The 19777-nt window shown below is 45.5% G+C and overlaps 1 protein-coding gene across 1 annotated transcript in view; it reads right to left on the reverse strand.

Annotated features, from left to right (window-relative positions):
- SLC12A8 (solute carrier family 12 member 8) overlaps positions 1–19777 on the reverse strand; it is a 47248-nt gene that overhangs the window by 7410 nt on the left and 20061 nt on the right. The window contains exons 5-10 of the mRNA XM_059475836.1: positions 17106–17219; positions 10281–10368; positions 8752–8839; positions 5518–5664; positions 1539–2211; positions 592–689 (exon numbers count right to left, since the gene is read on the reverse strand). Of these exons, the coding sequence (XP_059331819.1) occupies positions 592–689; positions 1539–2211; positions 5518–5664; positions 8752–8839; positions 10281–10368; positions 17106–17219 (1208 nt within the window). The remainder of the gene's footprint in view (positions 1–591; positions 690–1538; positions 2212–5517; positions 5665–8751; positions 8840–10280; positions 10369–17105; positions 17220–19777) is intronic.

The following is a 19777-nucleotide window of genomic DNA, read 5'->3' on the forward strand; positions in this document are numbered from 1 at the left end:
TTGAGGCAGAAGCTATTTAAAAGTTATTTAAAGTAACATGCTGTAGGAATGCTCTCCTTTCCTCCCTCAAAAGATGGAATTTCATAGCTGGGCTGCTGGTATCAGGAAGTCAGCTCTAATGAAACCCCACCCCAAGCTTGCAGAAATTGGCCCATTAATAAAGCTTTGAAGATGGTGTCTCAGTCCATTACACAGCAAGAAAAAGCAGACTGGCACACACAAGAGGCACACTGATTTTTTTTCCCCATGCATCCATGCATCTTTAAAGTCCTAAGACTCCGGACTTTTAATTTGTACTTTTGAGCTGGGCTGAAGCTTGTTTGTTTGGGGTTTTTCCTGTTGTTATTTAATTTAATATGCCATTGGGCTTTCCATGAATTTGAACTGCTGGATGCATGGTACCGTGAGTATTTAGTTCAGGTGACCTGGAATACGAGAATCAAAAGCCATTATTTAAGGTACTGGAGTATTTACACTATCAAAAGTACCATTATTTAAGGTACTGGAATACTTACACTGCAGTATGGAATGAATGTTCTTCTGTTTTCTACTATCAAAAAACACTGCTCAAAATAAAAGAAGATTACTTACACCAGCAAAGGAAATCCAGTGACTGAAAAATCTGGAGTAGAAAGTTTCTGGTATTTGCTGAATTCCCAGTTCTTGATTTTGTTGCTTTATAGATGATTCTAAAGAAAATGAAAAGAAAAAAATTAGAAAGATGCTATAATTTGGGGGTTTTTTTCTCTTCTTTACATTACCAAATTCCAGGAACCAAAACAAAAATCCTAGCTGACTGCTGGATATGACAAAGTTAAAAGAAAACCTCCAAAATGAAAACTGAAAAGAAGTGCAAGGAAAAAACCAAAAAGTTGCCAGCTCTGCTGCTAAGTCCATTTGAAGGCCACATCTCTGCCTCAGTTTCACAATTTGTGAAATAAGAAAAATAATACTTTCCTCCCTCAGAGGGGTTTAGGAAGCTTAACTGACTAATACTGATGAAACACTACAGCTCTGGGAATGACAAACTCCACACACAGGTGCTGTATCAAATACCCACATCACCAACAGAACAAATTCAGATCTTTACCTATGGATGCTGGGTTGCAGACTCCACCTGTGTTGTGGGGACCACTGCACTAAGATAGCCTGAGTTTTAGAGTCACAGGGCTCCAACCATCCTACCCCACACCAGGATGAAGTAAATCCCAAGGCACACCTAAACCCTTTTTAATGTACAGCATTCAGAAGGCCTGTGAAGAATTATGAGTATATCGTAAACAACCCAGCAGTAAATTTAGTCCTGCCTGCTTTCATGTGATTAATCTTCTGTAGGAAATTGCATTGGAACTTCTCCTGTGATGCATTGCAATGAACTCTACCCTCACCTGGAATAAATGATATTATTGCCATGAATCACTGAATGACAGCCCCATATAAAGCTCGTTTTATGCCTGCCTTCAGGAAAGCACTGGGAGGAGCAAGGTTATGAACAATTTCCTCTGAACAGGGAGATGTCCATCTCCTGCAGCCCTTACCTTCTCCCCCTGGGCCAGGGAGCATCATCACTTCACTGCAGGGCTCTTCCCTCTGCTCCATCCTCCTGGGTATGTGCTGGGCATCCGCAGGGGGTGATGAGCCCAGACCTGCATCCCACTGAGCACCCTGGTCATCCACGTCCTGCTGCCTCCCATGGGGCTCCGTGGTCTCATCCCAGCTGTTCTGAGCCAGGGGAGCATCCTGATGGAGATCCAGGAGAAAGCTGTCTTGTAATGTCTGCTTGGCTGGCTTCCTTGCCTTCTTTAGCTTGCCCTTTTGGGTTAAATTCTCAGCTCCTTCTCTTTTGCAAGTACTTGGCTCACTAAAAAATGGTTTAAAAATCTGGTCCATGTCTTTTTTGAATTCTAGCAAGGTGCCATTTGATCTGCTTTGAATTATCCCATCTGCTGCACGGCTGGGGGGCTTGTTGACAATTAAAGGCTGGGAGGAGTGAGCAGGTCTAACAGCTCCCATCTGGCTCTCCTCAGGTTTCTGCTGAATGGTGTAGCTCAAGGATATTGAGAAATAGGAATAGTCCACAGCAATATATGTCAGCATGAAGTTGATGGTGACTATGGGAGCAAGAACATTCACTTGCCCAATGAAGACAAAAGCCATGGTGATGAGACTTGTTAAGCAAATCGCAGCCACTGGAGTCTTGTTGGGGCCTTTCTAGTTCATAAATAAAACAAAAGTACATTTAAATTAATAACCATGAACCTTGCCATGAGGATTCCCCACTTGCTCAGCTGCTGTGTGTGGTTACCTGGGCTGTCTGCAGTACCCCCCTAGTCATGAAATACATGCATGTGCAAACAGAGGCTCACAGGCCTAATAAATTAAAGAACAGAGTGGAAGCCAAAAGCCGTGGAGCTCCCACTTCATCCCTAAGCCTTATTCAGGATTTGTCTTTGGTAAATTCATCCACTCTCACTCATATTTCCATGGTAAAACAATGTCATTAAAGCAGCAATAAACCTTCAGAGAGATTTGTGGGGCTTATGGGAAGTCTGGCAATAAAACGTGTTAATTAGAGTTAACTGTTCATCTCTAATTATTCCACAGGACTCTGCATCACTGCCTACCCAAAAGGCTCCCTGATGCTGCCCTTGGAAAAGCTCTGCATGAGGCAGGGCCACCTGCACATCAGCAGCTCCTGGCCCTGCCTGACAGGAGCCAAGCTGAGCCCAGGTGAGCTGAGCCTGGGCAGGTGGGGCTGCCCTCCTTCCCCTGAGCCCGGGCAGGTGGGGCTGCCCTCCTTCCCCTGAGCTGGGCAGGTGGGGCTGCCCTCCTTCCCCTGAGCTGGGCAGGTGGGGCTGCCCTCCTTCCCCTGAGCCCGGGCAGGTGGGGCTGCCCTCCTTCCCCTGAGCTGGGCAGGTGGGGCTGCCCTCCTTCCCCTGAGCCTGTGCAGATGGGGCTGCCCTCCTTCCCCTGAGCTGGGCAGGTGGGGCTGCCCTCCTTCCCCTGAGCCCGGGCAGGTGGGGCTGCCCTCCTTCCCCTGAGCTGGGCAGGTGGGGCTGCCCTCCTTCCCCTGAGCCTGTGCAGATGGGGCTGCCCTCCTTCCCCTGAGCTGGGCAGGTGGGGCTGCCCTCCTTCCACTGAGCCCGGGCAGGTGGGGCTGCCCTCCTTCCCCTGAGCTGGGCAGGTGGGGCTGCCCTCCTTCCCCTGAGCCTGTGCAGGTGGGGCTGCCCTCCTTCCACTGAGCCCGGGCAGCAGTGGAAAGCAGCACTGAGGTGGGCAGGTGAGGTGCCAGTCAGCCCCAGCAGCCCCAGGCATGTGTCAGGAGGGCAGGAGAAACGTTGCCTGCTCCTGTCCTTTGGGACTGGGTGAAGGCAGGGAAAGGAGAAGGAAAAAAGGCACAAAACAAAGAGCATTAGGAGTGGGAATACCTGAGCCTTTGGCTCATGAGCTTCAATCCCAGGTCTAACACACCCTTCCTTGGACCAGGCACCATCTTGCCTTTTTGCCACCTGACAGGCCTGTGCAAGCTGTGTAAAGACTTTGCTTAAAAATATCTTATAAGATATCTTACAAAGCATCTTAAGTCTTCACTTAACTGCATTTACTTCTCTAATAAACATACTGCTCAAATGGAAACTATTTCTGTTTCCTCCACTCTTATTTATTAATAGAAAAGGACAAGTTCTGGACCATTGCATCTTTTCAGAATGAGCAAAAATACATCTCAGGGCCAAAGGAACACAGATTTCAGAAAGCATCTTCAGTATCAGAAAGATGTACTGAGATGGGGAACAGATGGGAGGATCTCAGGATGCACCTGGCTTGGATTTAACTCCACAGAAAACATTTGTGTCCTTCCCATCAGCTGGGGTTATGGTGACCACACCATCTTCTTCAACCATGAAAAAGCAGAACTGATGTGGAGCAGATTGGTAAGGAAAAATTAAATGTATTTACTCTCCATAAACCAAATCTAAACAATTTCCAAGGTGTGGAGAGATGGAAGGGGGCAAAGTGATCTGCCTTTGATTTCTCACCTCTTTTTGAGCCTTTCCCATCATGGCACTCTACTTGGAGTTCAGAGCAGAAAATTTAGTTCAGAAAGACAGAAAGCCATCAGAGAGGGAATCAACTTTGATAAACCACTGAGAATTGCACAAGGATTGCCAAGTAGAGAACAGTTTATTCTGAGATCACCTGAAAACTGCCTTCAGGAGCTTTTGCAGTTATCAAATTTTGCAGTCAGTCAAGTTTTTGCAGTCATTACTGTTCTTGATTTCCCTACAATTATTACTATTATTTTTGCTATTATTATAACTTTTAGTTTAGAAAACTGCTTCTTTGAGATAAATAAAACAATTGAGAGAAACTTATTCTATTTATAAAATATTTGAATATTTTAAAACATTCATAAATATCAATATTGAAAAATATTTTTCTGTATTTTTAAGCCACTCTGAAGGGGCAAAGCATGATAAGGCTTTTCCAGACACACTGTACAGACAGTTAGGTACTGCAGATTATTGAAAGTGATGGAATTATTTTATCCCTTTTCAGAAAAAGGGAAAATCATGTATAGCTCAAGACTACAGAGTCCTTGGTGACTAGTATCAGTACAATGAGTTGTGCAGAAGGATTATTCATGAAGCAATGAAAAAGCTTCTTGTCATATTCCAAGCAAGACTTTGTTTCAATGCATATCTAAAGCTTAGAAGACCCCTAACTTAACCTTTCAAATTTATTCTTTGTTTTAATTTAATAGTGTCCTGAAGGCACCTTATCTTCCAGAGAAGTGTCCTCTTCTCCACTGCACACAGACTGAATCCAGAGCATCACAGCTGGCCATGCACTCAGCTCTGAGCTTACCACAGAGCACAGGAACAGACCAAAGAAAATGTGCAGGAAAGAGAAATAAGAAAGAAAACAGATAAAAGGTAAAGAGACAGTTACCATCTATTTCACCAAGTGCTGGGACAAAAGCTTCAGCCCTGGGCAGGAGGGCAGAGCAGAGGGAGGCGCTTCCTTCGGTCATGGCTGGGATCAGCACCAGCTCAGAGAAGGTGTTTGCAAAAAAAAACCCCACAGGCAAAGTTATGACATAAGTGCCTGTCCTGCTGGGCACATCTTGAACAAGTGGGTCAGGAGGGAGGGGACTGAGGGCAGCCTGGAAGGGCTGTGTGTGCACAGGGGCAGGGAACAGAGCCCCAGGGCAGGGCACACGGGTGGGTGAGCGAGGTGCCAGCCCTGCACAGTGCCAAACCCCATGGGAGGGCTCAGAGCAGAGGCAGTGCACACAGGGACAGGCAGGGAAAGGACCACAGACAGTTGGATGCTTGGTTTTTTTCATAAAACCACCCATTTCCTGGCTTTCCTGCCTATGCATGGGATACCAGATCCTGAGCTTTCCCCTCCTCGCATTTCATGCATCCCCCATCTCACTCCACAGACACATAGAAATCTTGGCTTCTTAAGGTCAGGTGAAGGTTTGACAGGGATCCTGCAGAAAGGATGACTAACCCCACGTCCAAGGAAGGCCAGCACGGGGATCACATTCTCCTGGGCAATGCACTGCAGGATCCGGGGTGCTCCGTACAGCCCTCCCATGCAGGAGGCCAGGGAGGAGATGTACAGCCCCAGCAAAAACAAAAACCCCACCAAGGATACCTGGAGGAAACAGAGAGAATGCAAAGTTCATCATGTTATGCCTTAAAGACACCCAAGCAGTCTTAAAGATGTGTTTTTTAACAGATCACATATCTTTTCTAATGTTGTTAAAAGAACAGAGCAAGCCCTGGGAAAGCAGCAATTTAATTGGTCTGCGGTATAAAGTACAAGCAATTAATACAGGAAAATTATCCCATAAAAGTAATTTAATACTGAACATCCTGTACTGACAGAACCATTTTACAAGCTCATATCCAAGGAATTCTTTGTCACTTGGAGCAAGTGCAGCAAAGCAGCAGCTATTAGATTCCCCTTAAGTAACTGGAAGCGAGTTTATTTCAGGCAAGATCACTTATATACAGAGCACATCATGCAGGAAAAGCTGCCCAGGCTTCCCACCATCCAAAACAGGAAGACAAACCCCTGTGTCTCAGAGGGGAAAACCAATCCTGAAGGAAAACCCACAGTAAAACCAAATCAAAATTGCCACTTAAGTAAATGGCGTCTCAAAAAACACGCTCCAAAGGATGTAATACAATGACCTTATTTTCCTGTCTTCAATGAGAAAAGAATTTCCTTTGGCCAGCATGAAACATTAAAAAGAAAAAATTTAAAGTCATAGTGCTAACAAGACTGGGTTTAGAACTGTTTTTTGAAGCACCCTTTCAAGCTGGGAGCATCTCCTGCAGGTGTGGAGGGAAAGGAAGGACAGCTCCTGGTCTGTCACACAGAAGTGAGGACGGGGGTCCCCCTAAGCAGCTCCCCACTGTTGAGAGCTGCAAGCACAGAGAGTGTATCTGAAAAACCCCACCCAAATACACAAACCCCCACAATATAAACATAGTGCAAGAAAGCTTTGAAATGGGAGTGTTCCTGGCACTGCAGGACCTGGACAGAAAAAATAAGGAAAACAAAGTCTAGGGTCACCTGAGACACCCCCAAGTCCTGTGAGACCGCAGAGGTCTGACAGCCAGCAGCCAGGCAAGGGGAATGGCATGGGGGTAACTCCAGCACAAAGGCCAGGCAGAGAGATAAACCTCACATTTTGGTCCAAATCCAACATGCCCATCCTCCTCTAAGCAAGTGCTGGAGGTGCAGACAAATATCTGTGGCTGAGGATGTCACCAATGCAGGTCCCCTGCATCCCACATTTGCTCCCAGCCCTCCTTCCATGGAAAAGAGGGTCTAAATGAACACAGGTCCTCCCAGCTTCTGCCCCCATTGAAGTCAAGTGGCACATGCTTCATCAGGAGGAATTACAAAAATTTACATGGCCAAAGATGATCCAAGCTACATCCGACTTTGGTTTTTTGTCTGTGAAATCTGCAGGCAGCAAAAAGGAGATTGGGTAAAAAGCCATAAAAATTTTGCTGTTGGGGAAGGCCAGTGAAATTAACATCATGATCCAGAGCTGTTCGAACTTCCTACCACAACATTTCCCCATGAAAATCCACTTGGGCCTGTGAATTGTATCTTGTGGGACAGAAGGAACCTGAGGCAAAGATGAGCAGATAGCAGCTCTCATCAGCCCAGCAGACAGACACTCAGTGGGGAATCCTCCCTTCCCTCTCCTCTAATCCTGCCCTGCTCCGAGAAATACTCGGAAGAAACAAACACTTGTGCCAGACATCATATATTATTTTAGCTGCCAAAAATGCTTGCATTTAAATGTGCTACTTGACATTCAAATCAGGGTTAGAAGGGAAGAGTTCCTTTCACTGAGGCTGATGAAAGGTTTTGCTAAGAGTTTTGAACACAGAGAGTGTGAATTCGTTGCAAGGAATTGGCAGTTGGAGCTCATTAGAAGTGAAATTACTGAATCTCATTTTTGTGTTTAAAAAGCCAAACAAATATTGCAACAGAGAAAAGCAGCCAAGCATTCGTTCACCTGTGATAGAAAGGGAGAGTTTGGAGGAGTAATGATCTCTCCCCCCTTCCTCTCTCCAAAGTCATTAAAATCTAAAGCATCTTGTAATAACTCAAAGAAGGAACATGAATATTGCACCATTTGTTTGCTCCATATTAGGGGAAAGAAAATTGAATTTACTTTTTTAAAGGGGGTGTTTGCTTGTTTATTTTTTGTATTTGACAGTATTGAATATCTTCTCATTCATTACTAGGAGATTTTTCATTTTCCCCCTGAGGGTTCTGAAGTTAAAACACAGCTTTAACAATCTCTTTCTCTTCAGCAGATTCATTTAAAGCTGATTCTTTTGGATACTGCACTTTTTGCCCATTAAGTCATTGACATATAAAGAGGTTGCCTTAGAGAAGGCAGGTTCATTCTTTGTTTTCCCTGAAACACAGGTGGATTTTTTTACCTCAGCAGGTAGTGGCAGAGCCCTACCAATAATTGGGAGTTTATTTTGGGGTGTGGAAGAAGTTTAGATTTAAGAAACATAACCAGAGTTTCAAATTGATATTTTAGACTAAAACCAGATCAAACTATGTAAACTTCTCAACTTCAAATGAATCACAAAAAATAGTGTCAAATACAGTGAACCCATGATTTTGGACAATACCTAATAACAGAAATTAGCCTTTCCACATCCCATCCAAAGAAAGACAATGGCACACACCAAAATCTCTTGCTCTCTTCTTAAAGGCCTGCAGTGGTAAGGCTCATTGTGTGTTACACTCCAACCCCCCCTCATGTAAATACTCTGTATGGAATATTTTGAGTTTAATAATCCCATTGCTCACCCTGCAATTACAGCCTGCTAGATATGGAAATGTGAGCTTTGCTTGGCTTAGTCAAGATAAGCAGGGGGGTTCTTCAGAGATTTCAGTTTGGTCTAAGTTTTCACCAACAAGAAAGGATACATGGAATAAAATACAGCATTTATCATTAGACCACATTACCATGCTTTAGCTCTTAAAGCTATTGCTGGGTGACAATGCCAAGGTTTGGCATTACGGGATATGCTGGTGAATGCAAGGCTAGTCAAACCAATTGTACACTGGGATTTGCAACAGGGAAATTTTAATGAGGGATGTGTACCCACATTCCTTAGGCTGCTGAAAAGCTCAGGCATTCAGTAAGGCAGATGGCAACCTGAAAGCACCATTACAAAACCCACAAGTTACCTTCTCTGCTATCATGAAGTCATAGCGGAGCGACTGCCGGGTACAAATGGCTCCCAGCAAGAAAACGAAGACCATGTACAGGAACCACCTGCAAACAACAAAAATAAACCAATTTCTTCTCAGCAAGACAAGAACATAGAGAATTCTGGCACTAGGAGAGCCAGGAGACAGGCAAATGCCCACAAGTTGGGTCTTAGTCATTCTGCATGGTTCCTGAATGATTTAGCTTCAGGGATAAATTTGACACTAACCCATGGAGGGAAGCTACCCCACTCCTTAGGTGTCCAGGGGGAAATATCCCAGTCCTAGGGACAAACATTTTCATAGGGCCTGCAGCAAAATGCCAGGGGTACTGGCATGAACTAAAAGAGGGTCAGTTCAGACTAGCTGTAAAAAACAAATTTTCTACAGTAAGGGTGGTAAAACATGGGAATAGGCTGCGCCAAGAGATGGTGGATGCCCCATCTTTGGAAACATTCAAGGTCAGGATGGGCCTTGATGGAGCAATCTGATCTGGGTGAAGAAGTGCCTGCTCATTGCAGGGTTGGGTCTGGATGGCCTTTAAAGGTCCCTTCCAACCCAAACTGTTCTGTGGTTCTGTGGCTCTGCAGGTAAAACAGGTCCCTCCATGTGGCAGCAACATTAACAGCACAGCCAGCCTGCTCTGCAGCCTCTGCCAGGACCCTCTTCTGGAGTTCTGGCCTCTCCATACTCAGGCTGGGGGATAATTTTGTCTGTAAAGCCCAGAGAGCAGAAAGGGAATGACCACAGCCTTGGATAGATGGACTCATGTGATGCTACTGTGTCCTGTGGAATCCCCCCTCTTAAAACAAGCACCAATTCCAGCAGGAACGCCTCCAAAGTGCGAAGAATCTTCCTTCCTGCCTCAACATTGGTGCACAATTAAAAGAAATAATTTCAAAGGCAATTTAAATGGTGATAAAAGCAGGCAGGAAAACCTACTGAGGGCTTTTTTTTTTTTTTTTTTTTTTAATAAGCAGCAGTGTAAAGTTCTCCTGGAAAGCAGCATTTCCTTGGCAAGAGCATGACTTGGTGAGGCAGGGCCTGTTACCCCTGTCTTGCAGGTGGGTAGGTCTCACATCTCTTGGCCTCATTTGCCCAGTAATAAAAATACAAAATTTAGATACTTCTTTTCTATTTATATAGAAAAAGAGCACAAGGAGGGGAAAAAAAAGCAATAAACCCCCCACTGAAATCAACAGATGTGAATGACAAAATGTTCCCCCTCCCAAGCCTTGGAGAACTCTGCATTCCCTCTGGGGCTGCAGCAGCACAAGCACCCAGCACCAGCACAGATCCCACCCAGCAGGGGAAGCACCGAGTACATTCTCACTAACAAACATCTCCAGCCCACCCAGAGTGTGTGGTGGTAATGGGTGACAATTTGAATGAGAGCCACACTTTAATTTTCCAGGTGGCTGAGTAATAAAAGGCTGATGGGAATATGAAATGGATTGGTCACACTCAGGGCAGTCTCCAGAGCAAATGTTCCCCAATCAATGACTTACGAGGTGCCAATAGCAGCCAGAGACCCCAGAGGGATGTTGGAAGAAGGCTTCTGGAGATCTCCACTCATATTGAACCCGGCCATCACACCTGCATTTTGCAGACACAAGTGCAATTTAGAGTCAATCCAAGTTATAGTACATATAATACACATTGCAATATGTAATATAATTTAATCAATCAGTTCATTGCTTGTTTCACAACAGTAACTACATCACTTAATTGCACTGCCACACAGACAAATATTGGCTCCTATCAATTGCTTGGTAAAAAAATGTTCACATCTTTAACAGAAGCAAGTCACCACTAACATGTCAATGAAGCCTCTGTCTGGTTTGAACAATGCTGAGGGGGAAGCAGTATGTGAACAAAACCCATCTTATCTTCATACAAACCCAACAGGAGACAATGCTGCCCAGCTGTTGAGAAGAGAAATGCCACTGTTCATCAGGGCAGCAGTGGTACAAGCCCAGCCCAGATCCATTACAGGTCCCTGCATTCACAGGGGACAGCCACTGCTGCAAAACAGAATGTGCTGTCCACATTAAAGGATGATCACATTAGCAGGGGGAATGACAGGGCTCCCGGCACGTAGGTGGCACCTTCCAGCCAAGGGATCTGCTTTGGAAGGAGGCATTATCTCTGCCTTGCAGATAGGAAAACAGAAACACTGAGAGGGCGAGTGATTGTCCCAGTGTCACGTAGAAAACACATGCTAGGACTAAGAATAAAATACTGAACTGTTATTTTAGGCCAGAGTACAGGGTATTATACAAGCAGGGACAGTCCTTAGCCTAAAAAATTACCATCTAAAGAGCAGGAGAGGGAAATAGGATGAATCAGAGGATTGGAGTCTCTACATTAAGACTAGAAAGCCAAGGTACAGATTGGTTAAGGGGCTTTGCCCATAGGTGAAGGAGAAGTCATACCAGACTTGACAAGAAAACAGATATTCCCTTGTTACATTATGCCAGAAGTTTTCTTAGAAGACTTCAGCGATGTGCTGTAAATAAAAATATATAAATAAATATCTTTGATTTAGAATCCTGATGAGAATTTGGACAATCTGAAGGCAGGACCAAGGACTTTAGGGCGCTAACTTGTGCCCATCACTGTCCCCCCGGGGTGTCAGACCAATGTCTCCATAAGGACACGTGGGCCAGGAGGCAGCCAGCAGTGCTGCTGGCAGGGTCCCTGGGGCCAGGGTGAGATCACCACAGAACATGGCAAGGAGGATGCCAGCACCATGGCACTCACAGCAGCCCCTGCAGCAGAGACTCACCACACGCCACTCCGCTGTGGCTGCCAAGGCCAGCAGCCAACCCTCGTGCTCAGAGGGCACAAGAATGACAAAGTCAGTCCCTGCAGCTGCACATCTGAGTGACTACAGCTCCAAATCAGCAACAGCCCATTGCATTTTAAACTCAAACACTGATTGCTGCTTGGAAGGGTTTGTTCCCAAGATGAAGGATAGACAAGAGCCTGGGACCAATCTCAGGGTGAAGGGGACAAACCCCAATCAGCCCAGATGGATGGCCTGCCTATTCCCCTACAACCTTGGCCTTTGATGGGCTCTCAGCAATGGCTGGGTTGCTAATCATGGAACACAAACTCTGCTCTGCTCTGTCCCAGGCACTGCTGTGCATCTGCACAGCACCATCTCCACATCTGCCCAAGGGAATTGTAACACCTCCCCTCCTCACTGCTCGGCCATGAGGACAGCATACAAACGAGCACAAGGCAGTCTCCTGCTGCCAAACACATCCAGGGATTTATTTATTTATTTATTTATTTATTTATTATTAATGCTTTTTCCTTGATCATCTCTTTTCCCCCCCCTTGATCAGTCCACTGACCAGCCATCTTTTCCTGTCATCTCCACCATGGAGCCAGAGCCCTGACAATCATTCCCTGGTCCCCACAGAATCCTGGCATTCCTCAGCTCCTGGAAGAGCTTTTCCTCCAAATTCAGACCAGATCTGAATCCTTGACACCATACTGAAAGCATTACAAATCAAGTTCTTAATTTTCTCCTGGAAGACTATTTTGTGGATATGCTTCTGAACAGCACAGCTAAAAGCCTGTCAGCTGCTCTGGTTTTCTCTAGATAAAGATTCTGTGCAATGTTCAAGCCCTGCTCCTTTCAAACAGTTACACAACAGGCTTAGCTAGAGGTAAGAAAAGTTAGGAAGGCAGAAGTCCATGGAAACGGTCACAAATATCCTAAATAAATTCTCTATGGAGCACTCTTTGATGACATGCTACTTTGCAATTCAGAGACAAAGCAGAAAACAGAATTCTCTGAATTTTTCTTCCAAAGGGAGCAAACTATTGTCAGAAGGACAGCTGTTAATCTCATGTGCTTCTTGGCCAAGTTTCTCAAACATCTGGCACCACCTTTAAATCTTCCAGCTTGAGTCACCTCTTCCTCATCCAAATTCCTGCCTCAGCAAAGCACTGGGGAAACACCAAAATGGCATTTTCTGGACTGAGCATAGAAAAGCTGAAGATGTGAGTCATCAGCACAGCAATGAGTGCACAGCCTGGGCTGCCTCCCTCCCACAGACCCACACATGTTCAGGAGCAGCCAGGAGATGACTTCCCAGGGCCCACATAAAGAGGATCCTGAGGCTGGTGCTTGACCTCCTGCCCAACAGGGACCAGGGGTCACACCCAGGCCACTGCTCACCACTGGCTGCTCTCAGGGCTCCCAGGAGGTCACCAGAGATTCATGGGTTCCACAACCAAAGGTCAAGGCCACCACAGAGGGAAGCAACTCAGATATTCTCAGCCACTCTGGCCAAAGCCTGCTCCTCTGTGCTGCAATTATGACTGACACAACCAGTGCAAAGGTGTGGGCAATCTGGTAGTACACATGTATGGACATATGCCAGAGCCACCTCTCCACCACAAGCAGCCTTTTAAGTCCTTTGAATTAACAAGTTTTCCTGAACAGATCAGTCTTTCCTCTGAAAATGCTCTTTTTCAAGTTAAAAACATGTATGGCAGGCAGTGCAGACACAGAACTATCACAACACTCACTGCAGATTCCTTCTGCATGTCCTTCCTAGCACTCAAGGTAGGAAGAAATTGGGATGTTCCTTCCTTCAGACACAGGCCTATCCCTAGGGAAATGGCCAATCCCTTCTGAACTCAAGCAATCCTATCTGCAGATTCTCCATGGAGAAAATGATCCACCTCTCTGTTTCACTGAGATAGCAGGCTGGATTTTCCACACTGGCTATTATCTTAGAGAGCAGCAGATAGTGACAAAGCTTCTGGACAAAGAAGCATGAAAACACAGCCAACCCAGCCAGGAAATTATGGCTGAGACAGTCTGTAAATTGCTGCTATTCCCAGTGTAATCTGGTCCTGGGCATCATCCAGGGGGGGGATGTGGGGACCACCTACACTGTGTGTCAGGCACAGCCACCAGCCCCACCAGCCCTGGTTTATGGCTGCAGATATGATCACTCTGCAAACGCCCAGTGCACTTCTCAGTGAACATAATATAAAATATAAAAGGTGGTTTTTTTTCCCTTCACCCAGGAGGTGAAGAATGGAAAATCTTAGATAAGGCTTGTAGCTAATTTTTTTAAAGGGCCAACTTCTCCACTGATGTAAGCTGGCACCTTGCCCATAGACTTCAATGGAGTTGTGCCAGTTTACATCATCTGATAACTTAGCCCAAAACTTCTAAATCTATTTGCTGTCATTTTGCAAGTGCCAGATATGGTTTATTTCAGAACTGGTTTCTGTGCAGTGATATTTTCCACTAACGCTGCTTCAAATGACATCTTACTTTCTTCTATCACAAGACAACACACTTCTTTCATTAGACAGGAAACCTTGGGGATTTAGTAGAAAAACATTTTTTGCACAACAGAAACAGCATTTATCTTAATTTTAAAATGCACTGACGGCTGCACGGCTGCTGCTGGGAGCTGGCGGTGGGCCAGCTGCCCTGAGACTCCCTCCCTGTTGAAAAGCCCTGGCTGGGTGGGCATCCAAGTGTTCACATATCACAGCACAGCAGCAAAATGTGTGCACTGAGAAGGTATTTACAAACATGCTGGTTAATGCACAGCACCTCTATAGGGGCACGTTCACATCTTCCACAGCTATATTTCAGTCTTTTGACTGAAGCCAGCAAATCCCAGTCTTCGTGCCCATGCTCTCCCTTTTAAGCCAGCTCTAGATGTCTGTTTTGGATCTCTTGGCTACTTCCCTATGATTAAATGACAAACTTGGATGAATTAGGCCAGCTGCACTGAACATCCAGCTGAAATGGTTTAAGCAGCTATAGCACAGGTAGCAAAAAGACCAGCTTCTGCTTACCAATGCTCAACTATAAAACTGGGGTAACTTCACTTGCACTGCTGGAGTCATAACAATAAAACACAGAGGAAAAGAGAAAACAACCTGACCTGGATCAAAACACCCCAAGGAGGATGCTCCTAGGAGGCAGCATGATGCTACTGGTCTGACAAAGGCTGGGATACCATCCTGTGCTCATCAGTTGAAGCACATCCCCAGCTGCTCCTCCTGCCTGTTTGGTCCAGCAAGGGTCTCCCCACAGGCCCTGCTCCCCCTTCCTGACGTGGCTGCCCCTTTTTGCTGTTACAGCTACCAGCCTGCATTTCACATTTCTGTTTCACTGCCATGTCTGGTGGAAATGGGCAACTTACAGCCACTTTGAGTACATCCCAGAGACCAAACTCAAACTGGCTGAATTCAGATAGCCATCTCAGAGACAGAGGAAGAAGCCTATCCTGAAGAGATCAAAATAGTTTCACTTCAAAGAGGAATATTTAATCTCAAAAGGCCCAAACAATTTGTTTCACAATTTCCGAAATATTCTTTTTAAAAAACTTTGTTATCAAAATAGCATCTTAAATTGTAAGCTAGCATATGCTACAAATTAAAAATAGTAAACACAACATTTTATAATTAAAGATAAACAGAACATTGCTGTGGATCAAAGAACTGCTTCAAACTGGCTCAATGTAACCCCTCAAAACTAAACAGCATATTGTTTTGCTGAAACTCTCCCCAAATTTCTGTTGTATCTTAAGGCAAAGGATTTTGCTTCCAGTGCTTTAACCAGGTCCCTGGGAGCAGTGCTAGCCTGTCCCTGCCATTCCTCAGTGCCACTTTTGCTCACCCTCTGCATTGCCCTGCCCGCCCTGAAGCAGCAGCACTGGCAGCAGAGCAGTCTTGACTCCCACCCTAGAAATTTCTGATCAGACCATAACCTCTTCCATGCAGAGCACCAAACACAGCCCTGCGTTTCACAAGGCTCCTGAACTCCACAGTGCTCCAAACAACAGTGACAGGAGCGATAGTGGTGTTATATGGCACCACTGGCACTGCTACTCTGAAGGAATAATTTAAATCCTGTAAATAACCAAGCAATTAAAAAGAGCACATGAAAAAGCTGTGCTAACAACCAAAGTAATTACACATTATCCCAAACCGTATTTTCAGAGGATGTTTGACATTACTACTGGTATTACTATTGCTAACTAAACAGAGCAACAGGCTGCCAGGGCTTTAAACAAATTGTATCTATTAGCTTTGGCATTCTTCCTAGCAGCCAAGCATTAGCAGTGACAAAAAATCATTTAATATGGCTAATCATGGTAATTTTCTGCATAGTTTTACCGTAACTGTTCCTTCTTCTATAACCAAGGAACCAGAAAATAACCTGCTTTCCTGCACCAGTGACAGAGCTCATGAGAAAGTTTTTTTTTTGTCTTGGGTACTCACTTAGGCCAATCAAAAATTACAACAAAAAAGAAGGCAGAAGACATCCCCATGGTGCCAATAGGTCAGGAAGGTGAGTGTTCCAGGAGGAAGTCTAGAGAGGCAATAGCCAGCCTGTTAAGGTGGGAGAGAGGATCTCAAAGACAAATTTGAAGTCCTGCACCACGTGCACCTGACAAAGTGACTTCTGCTACCCAACCATTCCTCCAGTCCCATCTGTTTCACAAAACACTTTCATTTGTCTCCTTGTACCACAGCAATTCTGCAACTTCTTGTGAGTTGCTTAGAGCTGAACCTCTGAAAATTCATTCTGTAATCCAAGGATTCATCACTATGGAAACTGCTTATAATCAGTACTTTTTATAGCTTAAAACACCCAGCATCAACAAAAAGTATTGTAACTTCAGCTGATAGCTACTGCATTCCCACTGGGGATTGTCAGCTCTGGAAGGGGGACATGCATCTTCCTGGTAATTTAAGGGAATGAATGATATGAAGGTATCTAATTAAGCTCATTAATTTGAGCTCTGCTGACATACAAGGATGAACCTGTGACACCACACAGTGAGTGGTGGGTCCATCATGGGCAATGGCATCAGCCCAGCTCAGCCATTGCTAAGGTAAGCATGGAGAGAAAGTCCTCCTGTGCTCTTCCCACTCTCCCAGTGCTATAGTCACAAGGCTCATCTGATTTGATAAATCATGATCAGTTCCTTTAGATAGGCTTGATACCTTCTGCCCTGACAGCATTGGCCCAGATCAGTGCCTGAGCCTTGTCCTTGGCAGGGAAGAATTTGCAGGACCACATCAACCCACAGAGTTCACCAGCAGCTTCTAACCACAGAGACAGAAGAGCACACTTAGAAGAGCACATTCAAGTGAACAAGACAGGAGTGCAAAAAATTTGAGATGCTGGAGGGAAGCCTGAACATTTGAATTGACCACTTGGGTCTGCTACAGCCAAGTGCAGTTCTGCTCACAGCCAAGGAGCTCTCCTTGCTCCTGCTCATCTCCGAGATGTTCCTGTGCAGAAAAAAAGAGTGAATAAAACTGAACTGTACCTGTGGCAGCCGGGAAAAACACTCCAAAAACAGTGAAGAAGGACTCCCCCTGGCTGTAGTCTGGCAGGGTGTTGTTGAACATCAGCTCTGGGGAGTAGCCAACGAAGCCATGCTCTGTGGGGACATGGAGGGTGAGAGGAGAGCCCCAAGAACCACCAGGGCTGCAGGAGCCCCCCAGATGCTCCCAGCACCATCCACTATAAACACATGCACCTGCAGGAGCCCCCCAGATGCTCCCAGCACCACCCACTATAAACACATGCACCTGCAGGATCCCCCCAGATGCTCCCAGCACCACCCCCTCTATACCCATGCACCTGCAGGGCTGCCTGCAAGCACCACCTGAAAGGATGAACATCAACTTCTGTGGTGGGGGAGAAGGCAGAAACCAGGGCTGCCACTCCTGCCCCATCTTTCTAGGGTCACACAAACAAGTTTTGCTTTCCAAACAAGTTTTACAGAGGACAGGGGAGGGGGGAAAGCGATGGGTGGGGTACCAATGTCATGCACCTGGCTTGCTGGGTATGTAATGGAGGATCCTACTCCCTCACTGCACAAATCAAGGATGGCTCAAATCCTTCCACAGACCTCAATTTGTTAGAAAGGGTTGAGCCTGACTGCTGGCATGCAAAGCATTAATTAGAAAAGGTTTCAGATGCTTATGGACAGAAAAGATAATTCACAAAAGCAGGTTAATGAATTAATGTGTATGACTATTATAATTTCATTTTTAACAGGCAACACTGCTTTTTGATGGAGTATCTCAATCTGTAGAAACTTCTCCTCCCTGTCAGAAATCCAAGTGCTTATGCCAGCTGTGGGTGGAAGGTGAGCAAAGTCAGTTCCTTTTTTTCTCCTGCCACTACAATCTATTTCCACAAGACATGTGACTCCAATAACTTGAATTCTCTCATTAGCAGGCAGGATGTTGTTTATGGCCGCACAGGGTGATGGCCAGAAATTAAAAAAAGGCTCCATCAAAGCTGTCCCATGCCTCAAAGACAACATTAATGATGTTTGGACAATAGATTAAACCAGAACAGACCTCTGAGCACAAGACATATCCATTTAAAGTCTCGGAATATGACTAACCACAGAGCTTTGAAGTTTTCACAGAAAACCCTACAGATAATCAAAAGTTTCCTACTACATCTGCATTCATTGTGTTGCCCAAACATGGATGGAAACACACTGATAGAAGAGGTCTCCTGCTGCTAGGCTTTGTAAAAGCACCAGCTCTCTTTGCTAGGAACAAGTCCCAGATGAGAATTACAGGGAACAAGCTCAGTGCAACACACTGACCTCTGGACCTCACAGATGTCTGCAGAAAGTGCAGTTTCTGGAGAAACAGAGGGGGAATTTGTATAGGCTGTATGTTCCTATAAGTCCAGACCTGTGTGGCTTCAACCAGAACTGATGCTCATGACAGCACAGCCCATGGCCAGCCTGCAGAGCTCCCACCAAACTGCTCAGGGGAAATGTTGGTCCTTGGCCAAGGGATTTCTGTGTGTGCTCCTCAGAGAAATGTTAATTTTTCATTTAAAAAGTGAACAAAATATTCATCTCACCCCACAAAGATCTGCAGACCTTCTCCAACCAGAGCTTTGAAGCAGCAGCATCAAATACATCTATGCCACTTGATAAAAGTTTGCGCAACTGTGAAGTGAACTCTAGCCTCTCATGATGGCTTACTCTCACATATTCCTATAATTCAGATTTTCCCTAATTACAAATTGTCCTTTTCATACCACTTGCCCAGTTTGTGGAGGCCATCTGAAATCCTGACCCTCTCTGCCAGGCTGCTGTGAGCTCTTCCCAGCTGGGGTTCATCTTCAGAGTGAATCTGCACTTTCCCTTTTCCATCCTCCAGGAAGTTAAGCAAGATGCCAAATAACATCAAACCAAAACCAGACTGTTGCAGAACCTCATCAGGCTCAGCATCCTGCTTTGTGAGCAAACCATCTCCAACTGGGGTCTTGCAATGGTGTTTTGGGCTATAAAACTCAAATGAGGCACTTTGGATGCCTTCTGTTTCCTTCCTCATACACAAGGCCAAGTGTACAGATGAGTGAACAACCAGGCTACATTTTCTGTGGTACCGTTTTGGCCATATTATGGCCACACACTGACCATGAGACCCTGAATCCAATGTCTGACCTGCACCTGTGTGCATCTGACCCCTACCAAACTTAAGAAATTAAATGATCTCCTAGTGCTCCATTAATGTGCATGTTGTTCCCTTTCCTACTTTATTCCCCTAGGTGGAAATCCTCAGTGGAAGAGACAAAAGCCCAAAGCCATGGCAGATGTCACTGGCACCACAGAAAACAACAGCCATGGATTTGTTGAAAGAGCCACAGGATGTACCTACAACGCTCTCCCACTTCTGCTTCCTCTCCCCACAGCCCTGGCAGGTGAGAGGCCATTCCACATTTCCCCTGTATACAGAAACCAGGAACTTTCTTGACTAATTAAAGAGAAGTTAATCCAAATGTGAGTTGTCATTGCACCCTCTTTCTCACTCAATCACCCTCCTGTGAAGCAAACCTCACATCCCTTTTGATCAGACCAGGATCTGCAGTCACCACCAATTTAGGGGCACATGAGCACAGGGCTGAGGACAACATGCTGGGAGCATCTCCTGCTTGCCCACGTGCCTGTGACCAGTGCAA

Source organism: Ammospiza nelsoni, chromosome 7, assembly GCF_027579445.1.
Source record: "Ammospiza nelsoni isolate bAmmNel1 chromosome 7, bAmmNel1.pri, whole genome shotgun sequence".
Classification (NCBI taxonomy): domain Eukaryota; kingdom Metazoa; phylum Chordata; class Aves; order Passeriformes; family Passerellidae; genus Ammospiza; species Ammospiza nelsoni.